This window comes from Oncorhynchus nerka, linkage group LG24, assembly GCF_034236695.1.
Source record: "Oncorhynchus nerka isolate Pitt River linkage group LG24, Oner_Uvic_2.0, whole genome shotgun sequence".
Lineage (NCBI taxonomy): Eukaryota > Metazoa > Chordata > Actinopteri > Salmoniformes > Salmonidae > Oncorhynchus > Oncorhynchus nerka.
In genome coordinates this window covers 50,463,268-50,486,684 of record NC_088419.1, presented here as the reverse complement: position 1 = coordinate 50,486,684, position 23,417 = coordinate 50,463,268, and the positions used below count along the sequence as shown (strand labels likewise).

General features: G+C 42.0%; 1 protein-coding gene across 3 annotated transcripts; it reads right to left on the bottom strand.

The window, feature by feature from the left end:
- Positions 1-108: 108 nt before the first annotated feature.
- mutyh (mutY DNA glycosylase) lies at positions 109-19,143 on the bottom strand. Of its 3 annotated transcripts, none has more exons than XM_029632044.2 (15): positions 18,842-19,143; positions 18,365-18,489; positions 17,808-17,847; positions 17,649-17,722; positions 17,475-17,516; positions 17,302-17,373; positions 16,663-16,776; positions 16,442-16,539; positions 15,635-15,779; positions 15,421-15,508; positions 14,973-15,155; positions 11,112-11,257; positions 10,719-10,871; positions 2,606-2,656; positions 109-2,405 (listed from the first exon to the last, which is right to left on the bottom strand). In XM_029632044.2, the coding sequence occupies exons 1-15, from the start codon at positions 18,951-18,953 to the stop codon at positions 2,277-2,279; spliced, it is 1,572 nt and encodes a 523-aa protein (XP_029487904.2). In that variant the 5' UTR covers positions 18,954-19,143; the 3' UTR covers positions 109-2,276. The 3 variants fall into 3 exon arrangements, with proteins under 3 accessions (XP_029487904.2, XP_029487905.2, XP_064865020.1); XM_029632045.2 differs by lacking the exon at positions 109-2,405 and adding an exon at positions 2,408-2,485; XM_065008948.1 differs by lacking the exons at positions 109-2,405; positions 2,606-2,656 and adding an exon at positions 2,715-4,085.
- Positions 19,144-23,417: the final 4,274 nt, after the last annotated feature.

The window sequence follows — 23,417 nt, the reverse complement described above, 5'->3', positions numbered from 1 at the left end:
TACAATATCATTAATACCCGTCTCAATTTAGAAAGATATGGTGCAAATTAGATGAAGTTTTGTATAACACTTATACAAAACTTCTTATTTCAGAACAAATGGACAGAGTTGACAAGGGTACACAATAGCTTTATGAAAATGTAAACATTATTAAAATAGCTCAATGAAAGTAATTAAAGACAGTTAAGTGCATGTCCACAACAGGGTGGACTTATACCTCCATTCACTGAAAATGGGTTTATAATTATCTAAGTGCTGGAGCTTAGCCAACAAGTTTCAAGACAAGTCTAATATTTCCATAAAAGTAATAAAAATGCTAAATGTTGCATGGTTCAAATGGTATGGTTTTGTGATATTGACCCACCTCCAAACATCAGCTTCCTGTGCATTATCACCTAAATATATCATACGATCGAGGTTAAATGAACGAAGCATATTTTATGCAACATACAGTTGAAGTCGAAAGTTTACATACACTTAGGGTGGAGTCATTAACACTTATTTTTCAACCAGTCCACACATTTCTTGTTAACAAACTAGTTTTGGCAAGTCGGTTAGGACATCTACTTTGTGCATGACACGTAATTTTTCCAACAATTGTTTACAGACAGATTATTTCACTGTATCACAATTCCAGTGGGTCAGAAGTTTACATACACTACATTACATTGACTGTGCCTTTAAAACATCTTGGAAAATTCCAGAAAACGATGTCATGGCATTAGAAGCTTCCGATAGGCTAATTGACATCATTTGAGTAAATTGGAGGTGTACCTGTGGATGTATTTCAAGGCCTACCTTCAAACTCATTGCCTCTTTGCTTGACATCATGGGGAAATCAAAAGATATCAGCCAAGACCTCACAAGAAAAATTGTAGACCACAAGTCTGGATCATCCTTGGGAGTAATTTCCAAATGCCTGAAGGTACCACGTTCATCTGTACAAACAATAGTACGCAAGTATAAACACCATGGGAACACGCAGCCATCATACCGCTCAGGAAGGAGACGAGTTCTGTCTCCTAGAGATAAACGTACTTTAGTGCGAAAAGTGCAAATCAATCCCAGAACAACAGCAAAGGACCTTGTGAAGATGCTGGAGGAAACGGATACAAAAGTATCTATATCCACAGTAATATGAGTCCTATATCGACATAACCTGAAAGGCCGCTCAGTGGCCATAAAAAGCCAGACTACTGTTTGCAACTGCACATGGGGACAAAGATTGTACTTTTGGGGGAAATTTCCTCTGGTCTGATAAAACAAAAACAGAACTGTTTGGCCATAATACCATCGTTATGGTTGGAGGAAAAAGGGGGATACTTGCAAGCCAAAGAACACCATCCCAACCGGGAAGCACGGGGGTGGCAGCATCATGTTGTGGGGGTGCTTTGCTGCATGAGGGACTGGTGCACTCCACAAAATAGATGGCATCATGAGTTATGAAAATTATGTGGATATACTGAAGCAACATCTCAAGACATCAGTCAGGAAGTTAAAGCTTGGTCGCAAATGGGTCTTCCAAGTGGACAATGTCCCCAAGCATACTTCCAAGTTGTGGCAAAATGGCTTAAGGACAACAAAGGCAATGTATTGGAGTGGCCATCACAAAGCCTTGACCTCAATCCAATAGAACATTTGTGGGCAGAACTGAAAAGGCGTGTGCGAGCAAGGAGGCCTACAAACCTGGCTCAGTTACACCATCTCTGTCAGGAGGAATCACCCATCTTATTGTGGGAAACTTGTGGAAGGCTACCTGAAACGCTTGACCCAAGATAAATAATTTAAAGACAATGCTACCAAATACTAATTGAGGGTATGTAAACTTCTGATCCACTGGGAATGTGATGAAATAAATAAAAGCTGAAATAAATCACTCTACTATTATTCTGACATTTCACATTCTTAAAATAAAGTGGTGATCCTAACTGACCGAAAACAGGGAATTGTTTTCTAGGATTAAATGTCAGGAATTGTTAAAAACTGAGTTTAAATATACTTGGCTGAGTTTTATTTAAACTTCCGACTTCAACTGTATGAGAGGCCACTGTTGCAATTTGTTATTTTTTTTAAATTGGTTTAAAATTGTATTCAGCATTCAACTCAATGACACACTTTTTGCTCTTAAAGTATTCCACTCATGGGATAAACACCCAGACCACTTGTGGCAGTGATCCAGACAGCAAGGCACAGTAATAGTCCTTGTATGGTACTTGATCAGCTTTAAATCAAATAAAAAACGACATTGTTATTCATTGTGAGTAAGTATAAATTGATCAAGTTTCTTGTTTTGGGCTCTTGAAGAAGGAACTGAGTGACAGCTGTCTGGTCCCGCTGTTTGTTGAATTGTCTTTGAGCTTTTTAGACTTGTGCTGTCCATCACTCTTAGTGTTAGTAGCCTTCTTCTGTTTCCCATCCGGACAGAGACAAGAACAGAGAAGAGTTCCCACTGGCATCAGTATGGGTTATCAATGGGTCATTTAGTCTAGGTGTCAATGCAGAAGGATTTCAGGTATAAATTCAGAAAGTACTGTATAGCAGACCGTATAATCATATTCGCTCTGGATAAGGGTGTCCTGCTAATGAATGTGATGTAGTGAAATACCTTGGTAGCTTGTCCCTCTTGATCCTCCATAGTGTCGTACAGCTTCATGATCTGCAAGAGATAAATGACGCATGACTATTCTTGCTCACCTTAACCGTGCTAAATCAGAAAACACTGCGTGCACACACGCAAGCACACACTAGATCAAGGGTGTCAATCAAAATGTTGTACCTGGGGCCTCAGTCATTCTTCAACGAGGTCCGGAGGGCGCCCCCAAAAGAGGGTTATATTTCCTCGCTGTCCAAATTTTCCAAAGATAGTCCTCTATCCATATTTTCTGCAATTTTAGATACTCTGACTGTCTAGCTTTAATTTTGGTGATTATTAGTGAGCTAAATGTAGGGACCGTTATAATTTCTACACAGTTTAGATGTATTTTTTTGTCATTTTAAAAGGGCAGTGAACTCCCCCCCCCAAAAAAAATTCCTGTTTTTCTTAGATATTTCCATAACGCTATGAAATTTAGAAAATTATGATAATGCCCTTTTAGTGTACATTTATTTTTGATTTATTATAGTTTATTTCAGGTGGGACTGAGTTTTTGGCCCACAGCATGACATCAAATCTGATTTGGTTATTCTGACCAATGACGAAAAACGTTTATTTGCATATGTCTCCACTTTGAAGATGACACATCCATCAATCAGGGATATGCATGTAAATATATGAACATTTGTAGCATCATGCCGACACGATCCAACAGAATTTCAATGGCAAAAGGAGGCTAAGGGAAATACAAATAAATATGTTGCGAGTTGTTTTCATGAAATAAGCACAGTGATTTATTAGACATACAGTGATGATTTGAAAATACAATTGAAAAGACTGCATGGGCACGAGTTAGTTTTTTCCTCTGTACTCTGGATTTGAACTATGTTCTCCTGAGTTTCCCTATCGATTCAGTGGGTGCACTGTTTTGTTCCAAATTTAGTTGAAGAAAATGAGACAAGAGGAACATGTCTCACTTAAGAACCGCTATGGACTTCTAAAGTTACTCAGTAACATTTTTTTTGTCAAAATAACAAATCCTTATTGTAAATATCAGAAAATATGATACAATGGCAAATTCAAATCTAACTTTGTCATATACGCCAAATACAACAAGTGTAGACTTTACTGTGAAATGCTTACTTACAAGCCCTTAACAGTGCAGTTCAAGAAGAGTTAACAAAATATTTACCAAGTAGACTAAAATAAAAAGTAATAATAAAAAGTGATACAATAAGAATAACGAGGCTATGTACAGGGGGCACCGGTACAGAGAGGGGGTACAGGTTAGTTGAGGTAATTTGTAGGTGAAGTGACTATGCATAGATAATAAACAGTGAGTAGCAGCAGTGTACAAAAGGGAGGGAGGGGGGGGGGGGGTCAATGTAAATTGTCCGGTGGCGATTTTATTAATTGTTCAGCAGTCTTGTGGCTTGGGGGGTAGAAGCTGTTGAGGAGCCTTTTGGTCCTAGACTTGGACCTCCGGGTATCGCTTGCCGTGTGGGAGCAAAGAAATCAGTCTATAAAATCAGTGACTGAAGTCTGACAATTTTATTAATTTTAAATTAAAATAGTTTTATTTATTTAAAATGTTTCTATTTTGTACTACTATGTCATAATAAAAATAATACAGTGTACAAAACATTATGAACATGCTCTTTCCATGAAAGACTGAGCAGGTGAATCCAGGTGATCCCTTATTAATGTCACTTGTTAAATCCACTTCAAAATCAGTGTAGAGGAAGGGGAGGAGACAGGTAAAAGTATGTTTAAGTCTTGAGGCAATAGAGACATGGATTGTGTATGTGTGCCATTCAGAGGGGGAACTGGTTTGTGTCAAGAACTGCAACGCTGCTGGGTTTTTCCCACAACAGTATCCCATGTGTATCAAGAAATGGTCCACCACCCAAAGGACATCCAGCCAACTTGACACAACTGTGGGAATCATTTAAAGTCAACATGGGCCAGCATCCCTGTGGAACACTTTTGACACCTTGTAGAGTCCATGACGCAATGAATGAGGCTGTTCTGAGGGCAAAAAGGAGTGCAAACTCAACAGTAGGAAGGTGTTCTTAATGTTTTGTTCACTGAGTGCATGTTTAATTTGAATCCAATCTTTACAAATCCAAAAAGGATGCTGAATGAAATAAAACTAGTTAAACCAACAAAGTAGGCCTACATAGACATGTGTTAATTAAGGGAGGAGTTACACACACCGGTTAATGGATAACTGGTGGTACAAATATAATACTGAAAAGAAGCCAGCTGTAGACAAATCAAATGCGAGTTCAGCCAACTGTGAAAGTAAAATGCAACACAAACCGTTGATTAGTACTCAAGAGTCAAATTTTCTTCACAATATTCTACTAATGCAATTCCTTTTGGACAGATTTCACAGGTTATTACCACCACTCCCTTCTTACAATAGCTCTCTGCCTGCTGCTTCAGTTCCGACAGACAGAACTCTTTGCTTTCCCAAGACTACAACATCTGTTAATGGTGGTGCGAGGTGAAACACAGGAGAGTCACAGTGAGAATGCTGTTCATTGACTACCACTCAGTGTTCAACACCAGTGCCCACAAAGCTCATCACTAAACTAAGGACCACTATTGTTTTCACTATATATTTTACCTCTTGGGGATGTTATTCGAAAACATAATGTAAACTTTCACTGCTATGCGGATGACACACAGCTGTACATTTCAATGAAACATGGTGAAGCCCCAAAATTGCCCTCGCTAGAAGCATGTGTTTCAGACATAAGGAAGTGGATGGCTGCAAACTTTCTACTATTAAACTCGGACAAAACAGAGATGCTTGTTCTAGGTCCCAAGAAACAAAGAGATCTTCTGTTGAATCTGACAATTAATCTTAATGGTTGTACAGTCGTCTCAAATAAAACTGTGAAGGACCTCGGCGTTACTCTGGACCCTGATCTCTCTTTTGAAGAACATATCAAGACCATTTCGAGGACAGCTTTTTTCCATCTACGTAACATTGGAAAAATCAGAAACTTTCTGTCCAAAAATGATGCAGAAAAATTATTATTATTATTTTTTTATTATTATTTTCCGGCTACCCGGATAAAGCACTAAATAAACTTCAGTTAGTGCTAAATACGGCTGCTAGAATCCTGACTAGAACCAAAAAATTTGATCATATTACTCCAGTGCTAGCCTCTCTACACTGGCTTCCTGTCAAAGCAAGGGCTGATTTCAAGGTTTTTACTGCTAACCTACAAAGCATTACATGGGCTTGCTCCTACCTATCTCTCTGATTTGGTCCTGCCGTACATACCTACACGTACGCTACGGTCACAAGACGCAGGCCTCCTAATTGTCCCTAGAATTTCTAAGCAAACAGCTGGAGGCAGGGCTTTCTCCTATAGAGCTCCATTTTTATGGAACGGTCTGCCTACCCATGTCAGAGACGCAAACTCGGTCTCAACCTTTAAGTCTTTACTGAAGACTCATCTCTTCAGTGGGTCATATGATTGAGTGTAGTCTGGCCCAGGAGTGGGAAGGTGAACGGAAAGGCTCTGGAGCAACGAACCGCCCTTGCTGTCTCTGCCTGGCCGGTTCCCCTCTTTCCACTGGGATTCTCTGCCTCTAACCCTGTTACGGGGGCTGAGTCACTGGCTTACTGGGGCTCTCTCATGCCGTCCCTGGGGGGGTTGATTCACTGTTGTGGTCAGCCTGTCTGGGTTGGCGCCCCCCCCCCCCCGGGTTGTGCCGTGGCGGAGATCTTTGTGGGCTATACTCGGCCTTGTCTCAGGATGGTAAGTTGGTGGTTGAAGATATCCCTCTAGTGGTGTGGGGGCTGTGCTTTGGCAAAGTGGGTGGGGTTATATCCTTCCTGTTTGGCCCTGTCCGGGGGTGTCCTCGGATGGGGCCACAGTGTCTCCTGACCCCTCCTGTCTCAGCCTCCAGTATTTTAGTTCCCTGTCAAAATTAGTAGTTTATGTGTCGGGGGGCTAGGGTCAGTTTGTTATATCTGGAGTACTTCTCCTGTCCTATTCGGTGTCCTGTGTGAATCTAAGTGTGCGTTCTCTAATTCTCTCCTTCCCTCTTTCTTTCTCTCTCTCGGAGGACCTGAGCCCTAGGACCATGCCCCAGGACTACCTGACATGATGACTCCTTGCTGTCCCCAGTCCACCTGGCCATGCTGCTGCTCCAGTTTCAACTGTTCTGCCTTACTATTATTCAACCATGCTGGTCATTTATGAACATTTGAACATCTTGGCCACGTTCTGTTATAATCTCCACCCGGCACAGCCAGAAGAGGACTGGCCACCCCACATATGCTCTCTCTAATTCTCTCTTTCTTTCTCTCTCGGAGGACCTGAGCCCTAGGACCGTGCCCCAGGACTACCTGACATGATGACTCCTTGCTGTCCCCAGTCCACCTGACTGTGCTGCTGCTCCAGTTTCAACTGTTCTGCCTTATTATTATTATTCGACCATGCTGGTCATTTATGAACATTTGAACATCTTGGTCATGTTCTGTTATGATCTCTACCCGGCACAGCCAGAAGAGGACTGGCCACCCCACATAGCCTGGTTCCTCTCTAGGTTTCTTCCTAGGTTTTGGCCTTTCTAGGGAGTTTTTCCTAGCCACCGTGCTTTTACACCTGCATTGTTTGCTGTTTGGGGTTTTAGGCTGGGTTTCTGTACAGCACTTTGAGATATCAGCTGATGTACGAAGGGCTTCATACTCGTCACCAAACCCACTGGCTCCAGGTGATCTACAAGTATCTGCTAGGTAAAGCCCCACCTTATCTCGGCTCACTGGTCACCATAGCAGCACCCACCTGTAGCACGCGCCCCAGCAGGTATATCTCATTGGTCATCCCCCAAAGCCAATTCTTCCTTTGACCGCCTTTCCTTCCAGTTCTCTGCTGCCAGTGACTGGAACGAACTGCAAAAATCACTGAAGCTGGAGACTTATCTCCCTCACTAGCTTTAAGCACCAGCTGTCAGAGCAGCTCACAGATCACTGCACCTGTACATAGCCCATCTGTAATGTAGCCCATCCAACTACCTCATCCCCATACTGTATTTATTTATTTATCTTGCTCCTTTGCACCCCAGTATCTCTACTTGCACATTCATCTTCTGCACATGTACCATTCCAGTGTTTAATTGCTATATTGTAATTACTTCGCCACCATGGCCTATTTATTGCTTTACCTCACTTATCCTACCTCATTTGCACATGCTGTATATTAGACTTTTTCAACTGTATTATTGAATCTGTTTGTTTATTCCATGTGTAACTCTTTGTTGTTCTTGTTGTGAACTGCTTTGCTTTATCTTGGCCAGGTCGCAGTTGCAAATGAGAACTTGTTCCCAACTAGCAGACCTGGTTAAATATAGGTTAAATATATATATTTTTTAATTGACTCAGTACCGGTACCACCTGTATATAGCCTCATTATTATTGTTACTTTATTGTGTGACTTGTTTTGTTTATGTCCAGCTAACAGTGAGCAAGAAGAGCAGCTTGGAGTCCTGTCTTCTTCAGTTTCTCCACTAATTCAGCCAACATGTTATTTTTCCTTCCGAGCAGGCCTTGGGGTGAAGGTCTGCAATGGGAGCAGCTGTAGACAAGTTTCCGATCATCCTGATTCCAGTTGTCACTAATACACAGTAGCTGTGTCTACAGGAAGTAGATCCTTCACTATATCCAGACAGATCAAACAGAATAGCTCTCCATCATCTGAAATATTAGCAGCTACAGATTTAAAATTAGTTCTAATTTCTTTCTGAACGTTAGACTCGGCGCACTCAAAATGCTGACTTTGCTGTGTTTTATATCATATTGTAAAACAGCTGATGAAACAAACACTGTAAATGTGTTTTTTCTTTTAAACGTATCAGTGATATTTGCTTATAGTTGCTGGTTGAAAATACAATCTACACAGGACCTTCTAATCAGCAGGTTTGTATTGGCCGGGAGTTTCGGCTTTCCATGGTTGCATCACCATGTAGTGAATTAGTTAATAGACAAATAACAAAGTTCTAAACCGCTAATTTTCAGTTTTCCCCTCCCCACTCAGACCACTTCCAGAAAGTACGAGCTAAATTCTGGCTTGAGAAATTAATGGAAATAAGGTGCAGAAATGATTTGATATAAAATGGCTGAATTGGGCCTTTAAGAAGTAGAGACCGAGGCATAGAGGCAGAGACCAAGTCTAATGTTGTGTCATAGAGTGAAGGTGAGTGAGTCTTGAGTTAAATTATATTTTCAGATAAGGAGTGGTTTATGGACCAAAGTTTGTGGACCAAAGTACATGCAATAGAAAAGCTAACTCATATGTGCAGTAGACATATGGCTATATTAATTGCACAACATATTTCACTCCATTTGTGAAATGTGAACCAACAATGCCTTCCAAAAGTACTCACACCCCTTGATTTTGTTGAGTTACAAAGTGGAATTAAGATGGATGTCATTTTTTTGTCGACGATCTACACAAAATACTTGAACGTCAAAAGTGGAAGATTTAAAAAAAAAAATGTTTTTTTTAAAATTAATGAAAAATAATGGGAGGGCATATAAAGCGAACGTCTAGCAACCCGAAGGTTGCGAGTTTGAATCTCATCACGGACAACATCAGCATTTTAATTCATTAGCAACTTTAACTACTTACTACTTTTTAGCTACTTTGCAACTACTTAGGATGTTAGCTAACCCTTTTAGCTAACCCTTCCCCTAACCTAGCTAACATTTGCCAGCTAGCTAACATTAGCCACCTAGCTACAATTCGTAACATATCATAGGTTCAGCAAATTCGTAACATATAGTACATTTTGCAAATCCATAACATATTCTACGTTTGCAAATACCTAACATATCATTTTAAAAAGTGTCATTCGTAACATTTCATACGAAATAGGTGATGGACATCCACAAATTAATACATACCATACGACATATCATACTAAATGCAGTGTCTTGGATTTACATACAGAATAATTCAAAATGCTGAGACCAGGTTGATTTTCAAGCAGATGTAAGTAAAAACTGTAACTACGCCATTTAGGAACATGCAATGTCGTCTTGGTAATCTAAGCAGTGTAGATTTGGCCTTGTGTTTTAGGATATTGTTCTGCTAAAAGGCAAATGTCTCCCAGTGTCTGTTGGAAAATAGACTGAACCAGGTTTTCCTCTAAGATTTTGCCTGTGCTTAGCTCCACTCTGCAGTCCTTGCCGATGACAAGCATACCTATAACGTGATGCAGCCACCACCATGCTTGAAAATATCAAGTGTGGTACTCAGTCATGTGTTGTGTTGGATTTGCCTCAAATATTCTTTGTATTCAGGACATAAATATAGTTTCTTTACCACATTTATTTTTGCAGAACTACTTTAGTTGCAAACAGGATGCATGTTTTGGAATATTTGTATTCTGTAAAGGCTTCCTTCTTTTCACTCTGTAATTTAGGTGAGTATTGTGGAGTAACTACAATTTTGTTGATCCATCCTCAGTTTACTACCTATCACAGCCAATGAACTCTGTAACCATTTTAAAAATCACCATTGGCCTCATGGTGAAATCGCTAAGCGGATCCCTTCCTCTCTGGCAACTGAGTTAGGGAGGATGCCTGTATCTTTGTAGTGACTGGGTGTATTGATACACCATCCAAAAGTGTAATTAATAACTTCACCATGCTCAAAGGGATATTCAGTATCTACTTTGTTTACTAACAATCAGTGCCCTCCCTTACGAAAAAAGATTGCAATCAGAGAGCAGTATAACTGCAGTTTGCTGCAAAAACTGCATCCAAAATAAATAAAAAATGTACTGTAGAAATGTTGCAGTGTAACGGCAGTTATTCTGCAATTACTGCATCCCAAACACCGCAGTTAATGCAGTTTTACTGAAGCTTCTAAACTTATATTTTTTCATTGTAGGGGCTTCTTGCGAGGCATTGGAAAACCTCCCTGTTCTTTCTGGTTGAACCTGTGCTTGAATTTCACTACTCGACTGAGGGACCTTTCAGATAATTGTATGTGTGGGGTACAATCTTAGTGGTAAAAGATCATGTTAACCACTATTAGTGTTAGGGTTAGCGCACACACAAACACACAGTAGATCATAGCAAGTTACGATTACTAACCTTCTTCACTCCAGTGGATACAGCAGCTTCCTGCAGGGAAGGTCTAGTGAGCCAGCGTGTAGTACTCTGGGCTTTCCCTCCCTCTCCAGAGACATTCAAACACAGGCTGTACACAACATATGTCTGGTGGATGTGGGAGAAGATATGAACCACCTGTACAGTAGAAAAACACCAACAGTCAATTGCAATGACTTAGGGAGAAGCCTAGCTTAGCATACTAATACAAACTTAGAATGACACGAGTCCAAATAAGTCATTTATTCAGAATTTTGACAGGGAAATGTATAATAATACTCATAGGAACTATGGGACAATAGGGTGCAATTTGGGACATATTCTTTAATGTCCCTGATAGGCAAACCATAACAGTAGGCCCTGTTCTCCTGTACATACCTCCCCCACATACTGGAGCAGCCCGTTGTCCAGCCGAACTCCCAACAATCTCCCCACCCCAGCACACAGCGCCCCCCTCTGTTTCATCTCAGAATTCTCCCCCTCCAGGAGCAGGCTAGGGAACTCCCACATACCAGCCAAAAGTCCTACAAGGAAGTAAAGAAGAAAGGAAAAGGCAAGCAGACAAGACAGTTAATGAGTGTGCTCAAAATTCCCAACTGATAATAAAAGGTTAGCTTTGATAAATATGTTAGTGAAAACAATGGTAATGATATAGTAAATACACCCACCTCGGAGCTGTACAACGGCACAAACATCATGCAGAAAACAACAGGAATGGTGCGAAATTAAAATGCTTGGAAGGTGTGTTTTAGTGCTATACTAGAGCCCTGTCCCAAATGGTACCCTATTTACGATATAGTGAATGTAAGGACCAGGGCTCTAAACTAACCATTTTCATTGGTAGCACTGGTGCTCCCAACTTTAAAGTTACTGCGCAATAGCGAGCAGTAGTTCTCCGAAGGTCTAGCTAGCTAGCTTTTTTTGTAGGCTAGTTTGCAGCAGGTATTATCGAAGATGTTGTTGGTCATTTGTTAGCTTCTCCCTTTTCAAGAAACACTTTCAACAAGAAGTTTCAAATGATCCTCATCTGGTAGGTGGAACTGTGTTTTTTATTGCAGCTCACTCGCTGTTGCCTGCCATCTCTTTGAAAATAACTGGTGTGTGAAACATTGTTGCATTTAACATTTTGGATCACCGGTTACTTTGTGCGCTAAGCGTGAAAAGTTTTTTTTCGCAATGGGAAGTAATAGTTGTACATTTCGATTGGCAAATGCTTGGCCTAATGGTTGTGTCTTGGTATTCTTATGATTGGGACCTACTGGATAATTATGTCTGAGTGAAGGGCCTGCTTATCCTTTAAAATCATGTTGTGTGTGACTCTGGTCTGGGTATACTGCCCGGTGAAGGAAAGGTGCCCTGTGTGAAAAATCCTATATTTTCCTATGTTTTTTAACGTGTTTTCCTGTAGATCTTTCATATTTTCACAAGATGCATTCAGGAGACCATTTTTTGAGGTCTTGTAAAAATCCCCCAAAATATATTTTTGGAGGGTGAAGTTGCCCTTTAATTCAATTGAGCAAAAATAAATGCCCTCCCCATTGATACAAATTAGCATGACACCATTATGTCGGGTCCGCCTACTTTGCAGTCACAGTTTGACTGGGAAGTTTTTTTGGGAAAGCTTTTCGAAAATGTTCATGCAAACTGCGTGTTCATGAATTAGTCTGCTAACCAAGACTTAGTTAGCATTTACTGGAAAATATCATAAGTTGAAACGTCTTTCCTACCTACCCTAATGGCTACTTGATGTCATTCTTCTGTGAGCTGCTCCGTGAGACAACCAGTTGAGAGCTGTGTGCTCTTGATTTCTCCATTGTACTACATAATTGATAAGTCCTATACCTCCACCACGCTGCTTTGATGTGGATCAGAGGGGATTAAGAAGTGAGTAGAAGCAAAGCCCACTGAAAAGAAAATGGGTATACGGCCTGCATATAGCCTCCAATACACCACTGGCCCTTTGTGTTTGACAAAAACTCTCCTACGTGAGTGCAGGCTGGTATTACGGTTGTTGTTCTTTCAGCATCATGAGCCTGTTACACACTGAAGGCCTAGGTCAAATAGGTTCGCCACTGTACTAACCTGCCACACACTGAAGGCCTAGGTCCAAATAGGTTCACCACTGTACTAACCTGTCACACACTGAAGGCCTGGGTCCAATAGGTTCGCCACTGTACTAACCTGTCACACACTGAAGGCCTAGGTCCAAATAGGTTCACCACTGTACTAACCTGTCACACACTGAGGCCTGGGTCCAATAGGTTCGCCACTGTACTAACCTGTCACACACTGAGGCCTGGTTCGCCACTGTACTAACACACTGAGGTTCGCCACTGTACTAACCTGTCACACACTGAAGGCCTAGGTCCAATAGGTTAGTACAGTGGCGAACCTATTGGACCTAGGCCTTCAGTGTGTGACAGGTTAGTACAGTGGCGAACCTATTGGACCCAGGCCTCAGTGTGTGACAGGTTAGTACAGTGGTGAACCTATTGGACCCAGGCCTTCAGTGTGTGACAGGTTAGCACAGTGGAACCTAGGCCTTCAGTGTGTGACAGGCAGTGGTGAACCTATTGGACCTAGGCCTTCAGTGTGTGACAGGTTAGTACAGTGGCGAACCTGTCACACACTGAAGGCCTAGGTCCAATAGGTTCGCCACTGTACTAACCTGTCACACACTGAAGGCCTAGGTCCAATAGGTTCGCCACTGTACTAACCTGTCACACACTGAAGGCCTAGGTCCAATAGGTTCGCCACTGTACTAACCTGTCACACACTGAAGGCCTAGGTCCAATAGGTTTGCCACTGTACTAACATGTTTATAATAGATATAAAGACTAACAATTTCCTCCGGGCTCCACTGTACTAATAGTGAGTGGACAACTTTCCAACAAGTTCCCCCACTCTTCCCCACCAAGGGGGTCAAGGAAATACTGACAAAAGATGAAGGATATTTTTCTACAAAAGTAAAAAGGACAGTAACGAGTAAAGTAGGAAGCCCTGGTTTCAATAGGCTGTTAAGACATTCATGGTTTCAAGGAAGGAGTGTATATATTTGGCCTGGCAAAGCGGTTTTATGCGCTGACTGAATGGAAGCTGATTGAGTTTTTTTAAATTTGATTTTTACTCCGCTGGTATCTCACAGCAACAAGACACCCAATATGTGGTCTCGGGTACTACAATATTGACAGCTACTTCGCGAATATGAACTCGTCATGGCCAGAAAATGTGAGGAATGGTTATGATATCTGTATTAGGTTCATAAATTAAATATTGTCTACACAAGAAATGGCACTTTACAGTATTCAGACGTAGCCTACAAACGCCAACGGAGAACCGCATATTCTACCGTTAAACTGCGCTTCTGATCGCATAGAGCAAAATAGGCTGCTTGAAATAGCTCATTTATTTACTACTGTAAAGTGGGACCAACTAAAAGAGAAATGGGATGAATAGTAGCCTGTCCTAACTTGTTTTTGGCCTACAGGCTATTTCGTGAGTCATCTATGAAACCATCAGTCAGAAAAGGTGAGGAAGTTATTTAGCAAAGAAAGAAATTACAGGCCTATTTCTAATTATTGTAGAATGCAAAGATAAATAGATCTCGTCTCACTAACGGCTAATGATTGCATCTTGTCATTATATTTAGCTAGACCTACCTGTTCTTTTGATATGAATAAGACCTTTATCATATATTCCCCATTTCCACAAGGCTACTACTAAGCTACTTTTGGCTTCTTGCAATGCTTCAGACTTCAACCACTAGAAACTGTGCGTACGCATGGTCTAAAGTTTGCGGGAGGACAAGCACATTCTCACGGAAAGTTCAATTTTTCTAAGTGGCAACTTTGCGTTAAAAACTGGCGCACGCATGATTTGAGGCGGATAATGTGCATAAGAAACATTTAGAAATGAGGCCCCATGATCTTTTTTTAAAATCTAGAAACTAGATGTTTCCTCTGTAGTAAATGGGGCCACCATGGCACTAACAAATCTGCACTTCTTTCTCTAGGGCACTCGGAAACAAAAGGTCCAGCGAAGCCTAATCAATACAACAATTAATTATTATCTAGAAGTTGTTGTTTTTTCTTCTAGTGGCACCGGTGCTCCCAAATAGAAATTCCAAGTCGCACTGAAAAATATTTAGGAGCATATGCAGCCAAAAATGTTCACTCTTTAGAGCCCTGATAGGGACTAGGGTGCCATTTAAGACACAGCCTATATTAAAGGGCAGCTGACCTTTGCTCGGCCTTTGGGTGAGCAGGTACTCGACATCTCCTCCTGCTCCTGGCCGGGACACCACACAGGTGAGTGTGCGCTCCACACGAGGAGCTTTCTTCACCGGCTTCCTGGGGAAGTTCTGAACGCCCAGTTGGCTGTCCCAGGGTTCCCTGGGGCACAGGTTACATGTTCCTGAGGTCACTGGAGGGGGAGGGGGGGGGACAAAGTTAGGGGTGGAGTCAGGAAGTGTTTACACGATGTCGCCAAATAATTATTGCGCAACATCAGGGAGGCACACACATACCGGGAGCTAGAGTATCTGTTACAAAGACTTGTAGACAACAATAGATATTTCTATCAAATATGCTTTAATAACCCTATTCAAAATACCAGGTATATGACTACCATCCTTATATGCGCCAACCTTTGAAACAACGAAAAGGAAAAATTAAAAATAAACACTTACCACAATCCTCTACATCTGGCAGAGATGCAGGTACCCTGTTCAATTTACCCAGAAGCTTTGTTGAGTTCTCCTCTCGTTTGACGCTAACCTGCACAGAGAGAGAGAGAGAGAGAGAGACACTAACACATATGCACTGGAGACTCATCACCACTGGTCTGGAATAGGCCAATGCCTATTGGTCTTGTTATTAAGGTTGATGACTTCGGCGTGGTACCTTCCTGTAGGAGTGGCAGAGAGTCTGTATGGGACACTGGTTGCACTGGGGGCCTTTAGGGGTGCACACCCTCGCCCCCAGCTCCATCATGGCCTGGTTAAAGTCCCCTGGTCTCTCTTGGGACACCAACGTGTTGGCGGTGCTCCTAGAATACACACAGAGGAACAATGAATCCTTAAAAACAATTACCAAGGGAACCATACAGTATCTAACCAGGTAAGAATACGCATCAAGTCAACAACAAGAGACTGAGTATGATGATTTAGGTGTTGGTCAACTATGTCTTCATTGTAACAGCTTGTATTAAACATAGATGACCCCCACTGGACCAGTTTTATTTTTTTATTTTACCTTTATTTAACTAGGCAAGTCAGTTAAGAACAAATTCTTATTTTCAATGACAGCCTAGGAACAGTGGGTTAACTGCCTGTTCAGGGGCAGAACGACAGATTTGTACCTTGTCAGCTCGGGGATTTGAACTTGCAACCTTCCGATTACTAGTCCAATGCTCTAACCACTACCCTGCCGCCCCGCCCACTGCCAGTGGAGGCTGCAGAGGGGAGGACAGGTCATAATAATGGACTGAACGGAACAAATGGAATGGCATCAAACACCTGGAAACCGTGTGTTTAATGTACTTGATACCATTCTACTGATTCCGCTCCTGTCATTACCACAAGCCCGTTCTCCCCAATTAAGGTGTCACCAACCTACAGTGCACTGGACAGATGTTAAATATCCACTGAAGAATCACCATTAGAAAAACATTTTTTTTCTTCCTCACTTCAACCATGAGTTCAACCTCACCATAGAGCTTCAGTCACTGCTGGGCTTGTACTGTCGGCCCCTATAGCCCGCACCCGACACAGGACCCGGATCACATTCCCATCAACAGCTCCCGTCACCTGGGCAACAGAGGTCACAGGTCATGTCAGTGAACGATGATGCCAAAGAGGGAGGGGTTAAAAATAAAATAAAATCCCTTTAAGGTGTGTGTGAGCATGCGCGCGTATAGAGAGAGCTCTGACCTGGCCCAGCGCGATGGAGCCCACAGCTGCGGCGGTGTAGCGGCCCACTCCAGGCAGCTGCTTCAGCAGAGCCTCAACCGTCCTGGGCATCTCTCCCCCTAGCTCTGCTACCACCTGTAGTACAAATCACAGCCAGACAGGACGACAAAAACAACACACTCAGAAGTCACTATAGACAGAGAACAGGCGCTCAATAGTTCAAGCAACACAGTACATGTCACCAGCTTGTCGATTTTGGCATTGGCTAGAACAATGTCTACTCTTACCAGTCACATTGGCAGATGGTCACCCAGTTCAATCCAAACCTCACATCCAAGAAATCAACAGCGTGTTGTTTTAACATTACAAAACATGTGCATGCGTTTTCTGAGATTTGTCTTCATTCAAAATAGTGGCTGGTAAAAATGTGGGCATCCACCAGCCACCAAAAACGTACATTTCCCACCCATGTCCCCAACTCAACAGACCGGTAAGGACCTAACATCAAAGATAAAATCCTGTTTTTGAGAGAGGCAGAGGCAGTCGACAACATAAACCAAAGACAGCTCTCCACTTGTCATAGGCGTGTCCCGTTGGTGTGGTGGTAAGCCTCGCTTGAGCCAGGACATACTGTAAATAATATATGCCATAGACACAGACCTTCTGAGCTCCTTCCTGAAGTCTCTTTCCCCGGGAGTAGTACCCAAGCCCAGCCCACATCTGATTGACTTCCTGTGCGGATAAAAAAAAAAGATGATAATTGATGACAAGGTGGTCAGAGCACACAGGCATTTTCAACCTCACAGACCCTCATTTGCATTCATTGTAATCACCTCCAACGTAGCCGCTGCAAGACCCTGTACTGTTGGCCACCGCTGGAAAAGAATGAGGGGAAAGAAGACAAAAACACAAGGAGAAGAGATGAAACCAAATGCATTGTTTCTGTGATTACCAAGTCTGCTTAAATCAAGTTCAGACTTCATACGAGACCCGACGGACTGGCCCACCTTCATCCACTTATTGTAGTAGTCGATCACAGTGGCAACCTGGGTCTGCTGTAGCATGATTTCTGAGACCCAAACTAGAGAGGAAACCAGGTCAATTTAGGATAACACAAAAGGCCCACTAGTTATTATTATATGAGAGTTGAGCACGCAGCGTCTTACCTGCATATGTCCTGATGTTGATGTCCGGTTCTGTCAGAGCCTATTAAGGAAACATTAAGTGAAAAGTAACATTTATTCCAGCTAAGCAGTTCTATATGTAATGGAAATAAGAATTCATTCCACAGCTAGCTTGAAATGCCGTCAACCGTCCTGTCAAATTGGAGCCAACAGGTGGTTAAATTGTCAAGGAGGGCGGTTATGTGTGTTAGTGAGGCAGAGGGCCCCGGGTTCGAGCCGTGGTACGGCCACTTTACCCAGAGTTGAGAGGGAGGAAACTAATACTGCTAAAATAGCCCACCGATGTAAATTTCATATACCATATGTCAAATTATGGATTATATTCATGAGTCATGATAATATTTGGACACTATCGAAAATGAGATGGTGCATCTCAAGAGATTTCATCCTGCAAATTATATAATAAATATTCTAACAGACGTTCCAATGGTATAAGGGAGTACATTAGTACACACTCAATCATCATGGTCATGCCTTGTTGTGCGTGTAAGGCATCAATGAAACCGTAATGGGAAAATATATGATATAATTCTCTTTACCACAGTTCTCCAGGGTAACTCTCTCTTCCCCTGGTCATACCAGTAAAGGATGCGTGTCCTAAAGAGTGTAATGTCAGCAGGATCATGGAATGAATGGTATGTCGACGCTGCAGTCTCATCGGGCTCTGAGGGGAGGGAAGACGTTACAGCATGCCATTGTGAAATCACATGTTTGGTTGTGGCAATCACTCAAATCCATCAATAGTCAATAGAGACTCAGGGCAGAGAGAAAGAGAGACTATGAGACAATGATTGAGAGAAATGACTGAGACACAGATCTCGAAATAAAGATTGAAGACAGAGTAAATGCACAGAGAAAGATTGGGAGAGGGGGAGAGGCATGTTGCATAACTTGTGCCAGGAGTCTCCACCGTTGTCCTAACGTATTCAAAGATGTTGCTGATATTCTACTCTGTTCAACAATTTTTTTGTGACTTTTTTAACTAGTGAGACAAAAGTCCCAACGTGTAGGCCTACCTTGTTTCACAGTTGCATTCGCTCTTTTCCGCAATGGTTTTGCTGACGACGACTTGGTTTTGTCCAGCGCAACTCTCTTCCTCTTCTGCATCGCTGATCGAAGCCTGCTCATAATAACAAACTCTCTCCCCGCTTTGGTCCGTATAGTTGTAAAGTTAAACTAGCTACTAGTGGATATATTATCCACAATCAACAACAATGTTCACTATTGTTGTTCACGCAATACTCCGACCAAGTTGTTTGTTTACCTATAGACAGCGCACATGACATCTCCCGCCACTATAGCGACTTATGGAGGGCCAGAAGCCGTTTGTCCAATCCGCTACTAGCTAAAACACTTCCACTAAAACGCCTCCGCTATATTTAAAGGTGCATAGCCTTTACGGTGGATTTATTGTTGATTTAGGTGGAAATAAAAGTGAAAGTTTTGATAGGGGCCACTGCACTTAAGATAAGCTACTGTGGCAAACATGTATTTATTTTCTACTTGTTATTTGATCAATTGATGGTCATTGATTGGCCACGGAGTTCACTGAGGGAAGAATGGAATACATCAGGACACTGGCGCAGGCCCTCTAGTCTAGCTGGTAGTGCTGAGCTATAACCGGAGTTATTTTTCGTTTTTTAAACGACTAATTGACCTACTTCGGTTCAATTATTTGAATTCCATTTGGTTATTTTTTCCCCTGTAAGCCCAATGCTCACATTGCACAGTTTCCCTACAGATAAATCAGATCCAACCTGGACTGTGCAATATTCTGTACTGAAAAAATATATAAATGCAGTAAACATGTAAATTGTTGGTCTCATTTTTCATCAGCTGAAATTAAAGATCCCAGATATTTTCCATATGCACAAAAAGCTAATTTCTCTCAAAATGTGTTTACATCCCTGTTACAACAAAGCTTTCTTAGTGTCCAACAAGCTTTCTCTACCCTTAACCTTGTTCTGAACACCTCCAAAACAAAGGTCATGTGGTTTGGTAAGAAGAATGCCCCTCTCCCCACACGTGTGATTACTACCTCTGAGGGTTTCGAGCTTGAGGTACAAGTATTTGGGAGTATACTTTTTTTTTAAAGACAGAAAGACAGTACACTGTCCTTCTCTCAGCACATATCAAAGCTGCAGGCTGAAGTTAAATCTAGACTTGGTTTCCTCTATCGTAATCGCTCCTCTTTCACCCCAGCTGCCAATCTAACCCTGATTCAGATGACCATCCTACCCATGATAGATTACGGAGACATAATTTATAGATTAGCAGGTGAGGGTGCTCTCGAGCGGCTAGGTGTTTTTTTTACCATTCGGCCATCATATTTGCCACCAATGCTCCTTATAGGACACATCACTGCACTCTATACTCCTCTGTAAACAGGTCATCTCTGTATACCCGTCACAAGACCCACTGGTTGATGCTTATTATAAAAACCCTCTTAGGCCTCACTCCCTCCTACTTGAGATATCTACTGCAGCCCTCATCCTCCACATACACCACCTGTTCTGCGAGTCACATTCTGTTAAAGGTCCCCAAAGCACACACATCCCTGGGTCGCTCCTCTTTTCAGTTCGCTGCAGCTTGCGACTGGAACGAGCTGCAACAAACACTCAAACTGGACAGTTTTATCTCAATCTTTTCATTCAAAGACTCGATCATGGACACTATTACTGCTTTGCGTGATGTACTGTTGTCTCTACCTTCTTGTTTGTAACGTGTTTTGTGCTGCTACCATGCTGTTTTTCAACCATGTTGTTGTCATGTTGTGTTGCTACCATGCTGTGTTGTCATGTGTTGCTGCCTTGATATGTTGTTGTCATAGGTCTCTCTTTATGTAGTGTTGTCTCTCTTGTCGTGTTGTGTGTTTTGTCCTATATATATATTATATATATTTTTAATCCCAGCTCTGTCCCCGCAGGAGGTCTTTTGCCTTTTGGTAGGCCGTCATTGTAAATAAGAATTTGTTCTTATCTGACTTGCCTAGTTAAATAAAGATGAAATACATTTTATTTTTAAATAGTGAGAATCTCTCCTTTAACAAGATAATCCATCCACCTGACAGGTGTGGCATATCAAGAAGCTGATTAAACGCATGATTGTTACACAGGTGCACCTTGTGCTGGGGGCAATAAAAGGCCACTTATGCTGACTGAAGGAAAGGCCACCAGAGCTGTTACCAGAAAATTCTCTACCATAAGCCGCCTCCAATGTCTCAATCATGGACACTATTACTGCTTTGCGTGATGTACTGTTGTCTCTACCTTCTTGCCCTTTGTGCTGTTTTCTGTGCCCAAAAATGTTTGTAACGTGTTTTGTGCTGCTACCATGCTGTTTTTCAACCATGTTGTTGTCATGTTGTGTTGCTACCATGCTGTGTTGTCATGTGTTGCTGCCTTGATATGTTGTTGTCTTAGGTCTCTCTTTATGTAGTGTTGTGTTGTCTCTCTTGTCGTGTTGTGTGTTTTGTCCTATATATATATTATATATATGTTTAATCCCAGCTCTGTCCCCGCAGGAGGTCTTTTGCCTTTTGGTAGGCCGTCATTGTAAATAAGAATTTGTTCTTATCTGACTTGCCTAGTTAAATAAAGATGAAATACATTTTATTTTTAAATAGTGAGAATCTCTCCTTTCACAGATAATCCATCCACCTGACAGGTGTGGCATATCAAGAAGCTGATTAAACGCATGATTGTTACACAGGTGCACCTTGTGCTGGGGGCAATAAAAGGCCACTCCTGCTGACTGCAGGAAAGGCCACCAGAGCTGTTACCAGAAAATTCTCTACCATAAGCCGCCTCCAATGTCGTTTTTGAGAATTTGGCAGTACGTCCAACCAGACAGCTGATGAAACTGTAGGTTTGCACAACTGAAGAATTTCTGCACAAACTGTCAGAAACCGTCTCAGTGAAGCTCATCTGCATGCTTGTCGTCCTAATTAGGGTCTTGACCTGACTGCAGTTCGGCTTTGTAACCAAGTTCAGTGGGCAACTGCTCACCTCGATGGCCACTGGCACGCTGGAGAAGTGTGCTCTTCACAGATGAATCACATGTTCAACTGCACCGGCAGATGACAGTATGGCACCTTGTGGGTAAGCCGTTTTCTGATGTCAACATTGTGAACAGAGTTCCCCGTGGTGGTGGGGTTATGGTATTAGCAGGCATAAGCTATGGACAATGAACACAATTGCATCTTATCAATGGCAATTTGAATGCATAGAGATACCGTGACGAGATCCTGAGGCCATTCATCGGCCGCCATCACTTCATGTTTCAGCATGGTAATGCATAGCTCGATGTCGCAAGGATCTGAAACTGAAAATGTCTCAGTTCTTCCATGGCCTGCAACTCACCAGGCATGTCACCCATGGAACATGTTTGGGATGCTCTACCGACCGCATGTTCCAGTTCCCGCCAAAATCCAGCAACTTTGCACAGCCATTGAAGAGGAGTGGGACAACAATCCACAGTCAAAATCAATAGCCTGATCAACTCTATGCGAAGGAGATGTGTCACGCTGCATGAGTCAAATGGTGGTCACACCAGATACTGACTGTTTTTCTGATCCACAACCCTACCATTTTTTTAAGGTATCTGTAACCAACAGATGCATATCTGTATTCATGTGGAATCCATAGATTAGGGCCTAAATAATTCATTTAAATTGACTGATTTCCTTCTATGATCTGTAACTTAGTAAAATCTTTCAAATTGTTGCATGTTAGGGTTTGATCCGTGTAAAGGAAAGACTGAATGGGGCCATGTATCGTGAGATTTTGAGTGAAAGCCTCCTTCCATCAGCAAGGGCATTGAAGATGAAACATGGCTGGGTCTTTCAGCATGACAATGATCCCAAACACACCGCTCGGGCAACGAAGGAGTGGCTTCGTAAGAAGCATTTCAAGGTCCTGGAGTGGCCTAGCCAGTCTCCAGATCTCAACCCCATTGAAAATCTTTGGAGGGAGTTGAAAGTCCGTGTTGCCCAGCAACAGCCCCAAACATCTCTGCTCTAGAGGAGATCTGCATGGAGGAATGGGCCAAAATACCAGCAACAGTTTGTGAAAACCTTGTGAAGACTTACAGAAAACGTTTGACCGTTGTTATTGCCAACAAAGTGTATATAACAAAGTATTGAGATAAACTTTTGTTATTGACCAAATACTTATTTTCCACCATAATTTGCAAATAAATTCATTAAAAATCCTACAATGTGATTTTCTGGATTTTTTTTCTAATTTTGTCTGTCATAGTTGAAGTGTACCTATGATGAAAATTACAGGCCTCTCTCATCTTTTTAAGTGGGAGAACTTGCACAATTGGTGGCTGACTAAATACTTTTATGCCCCACTGTATAATTACAAGCATTTCATAAGTGTCAAAGGCTTTTATTGACAATTACATGAAGTTGATGCAGAGAGTCAATATTTGCAGGGTTGACAATTCTTTTTCAAGACCTCTGCATTCCGCCCTGGCATGCTGTCAATTAACTTCTGGGCCACATCCTGACTGATGGCAGCCCATTCTTGCATAATCAATGCTTGGAGTTTGTCAGAATGTGTGTTTTTTTTGTCCACCGCCTCTTGA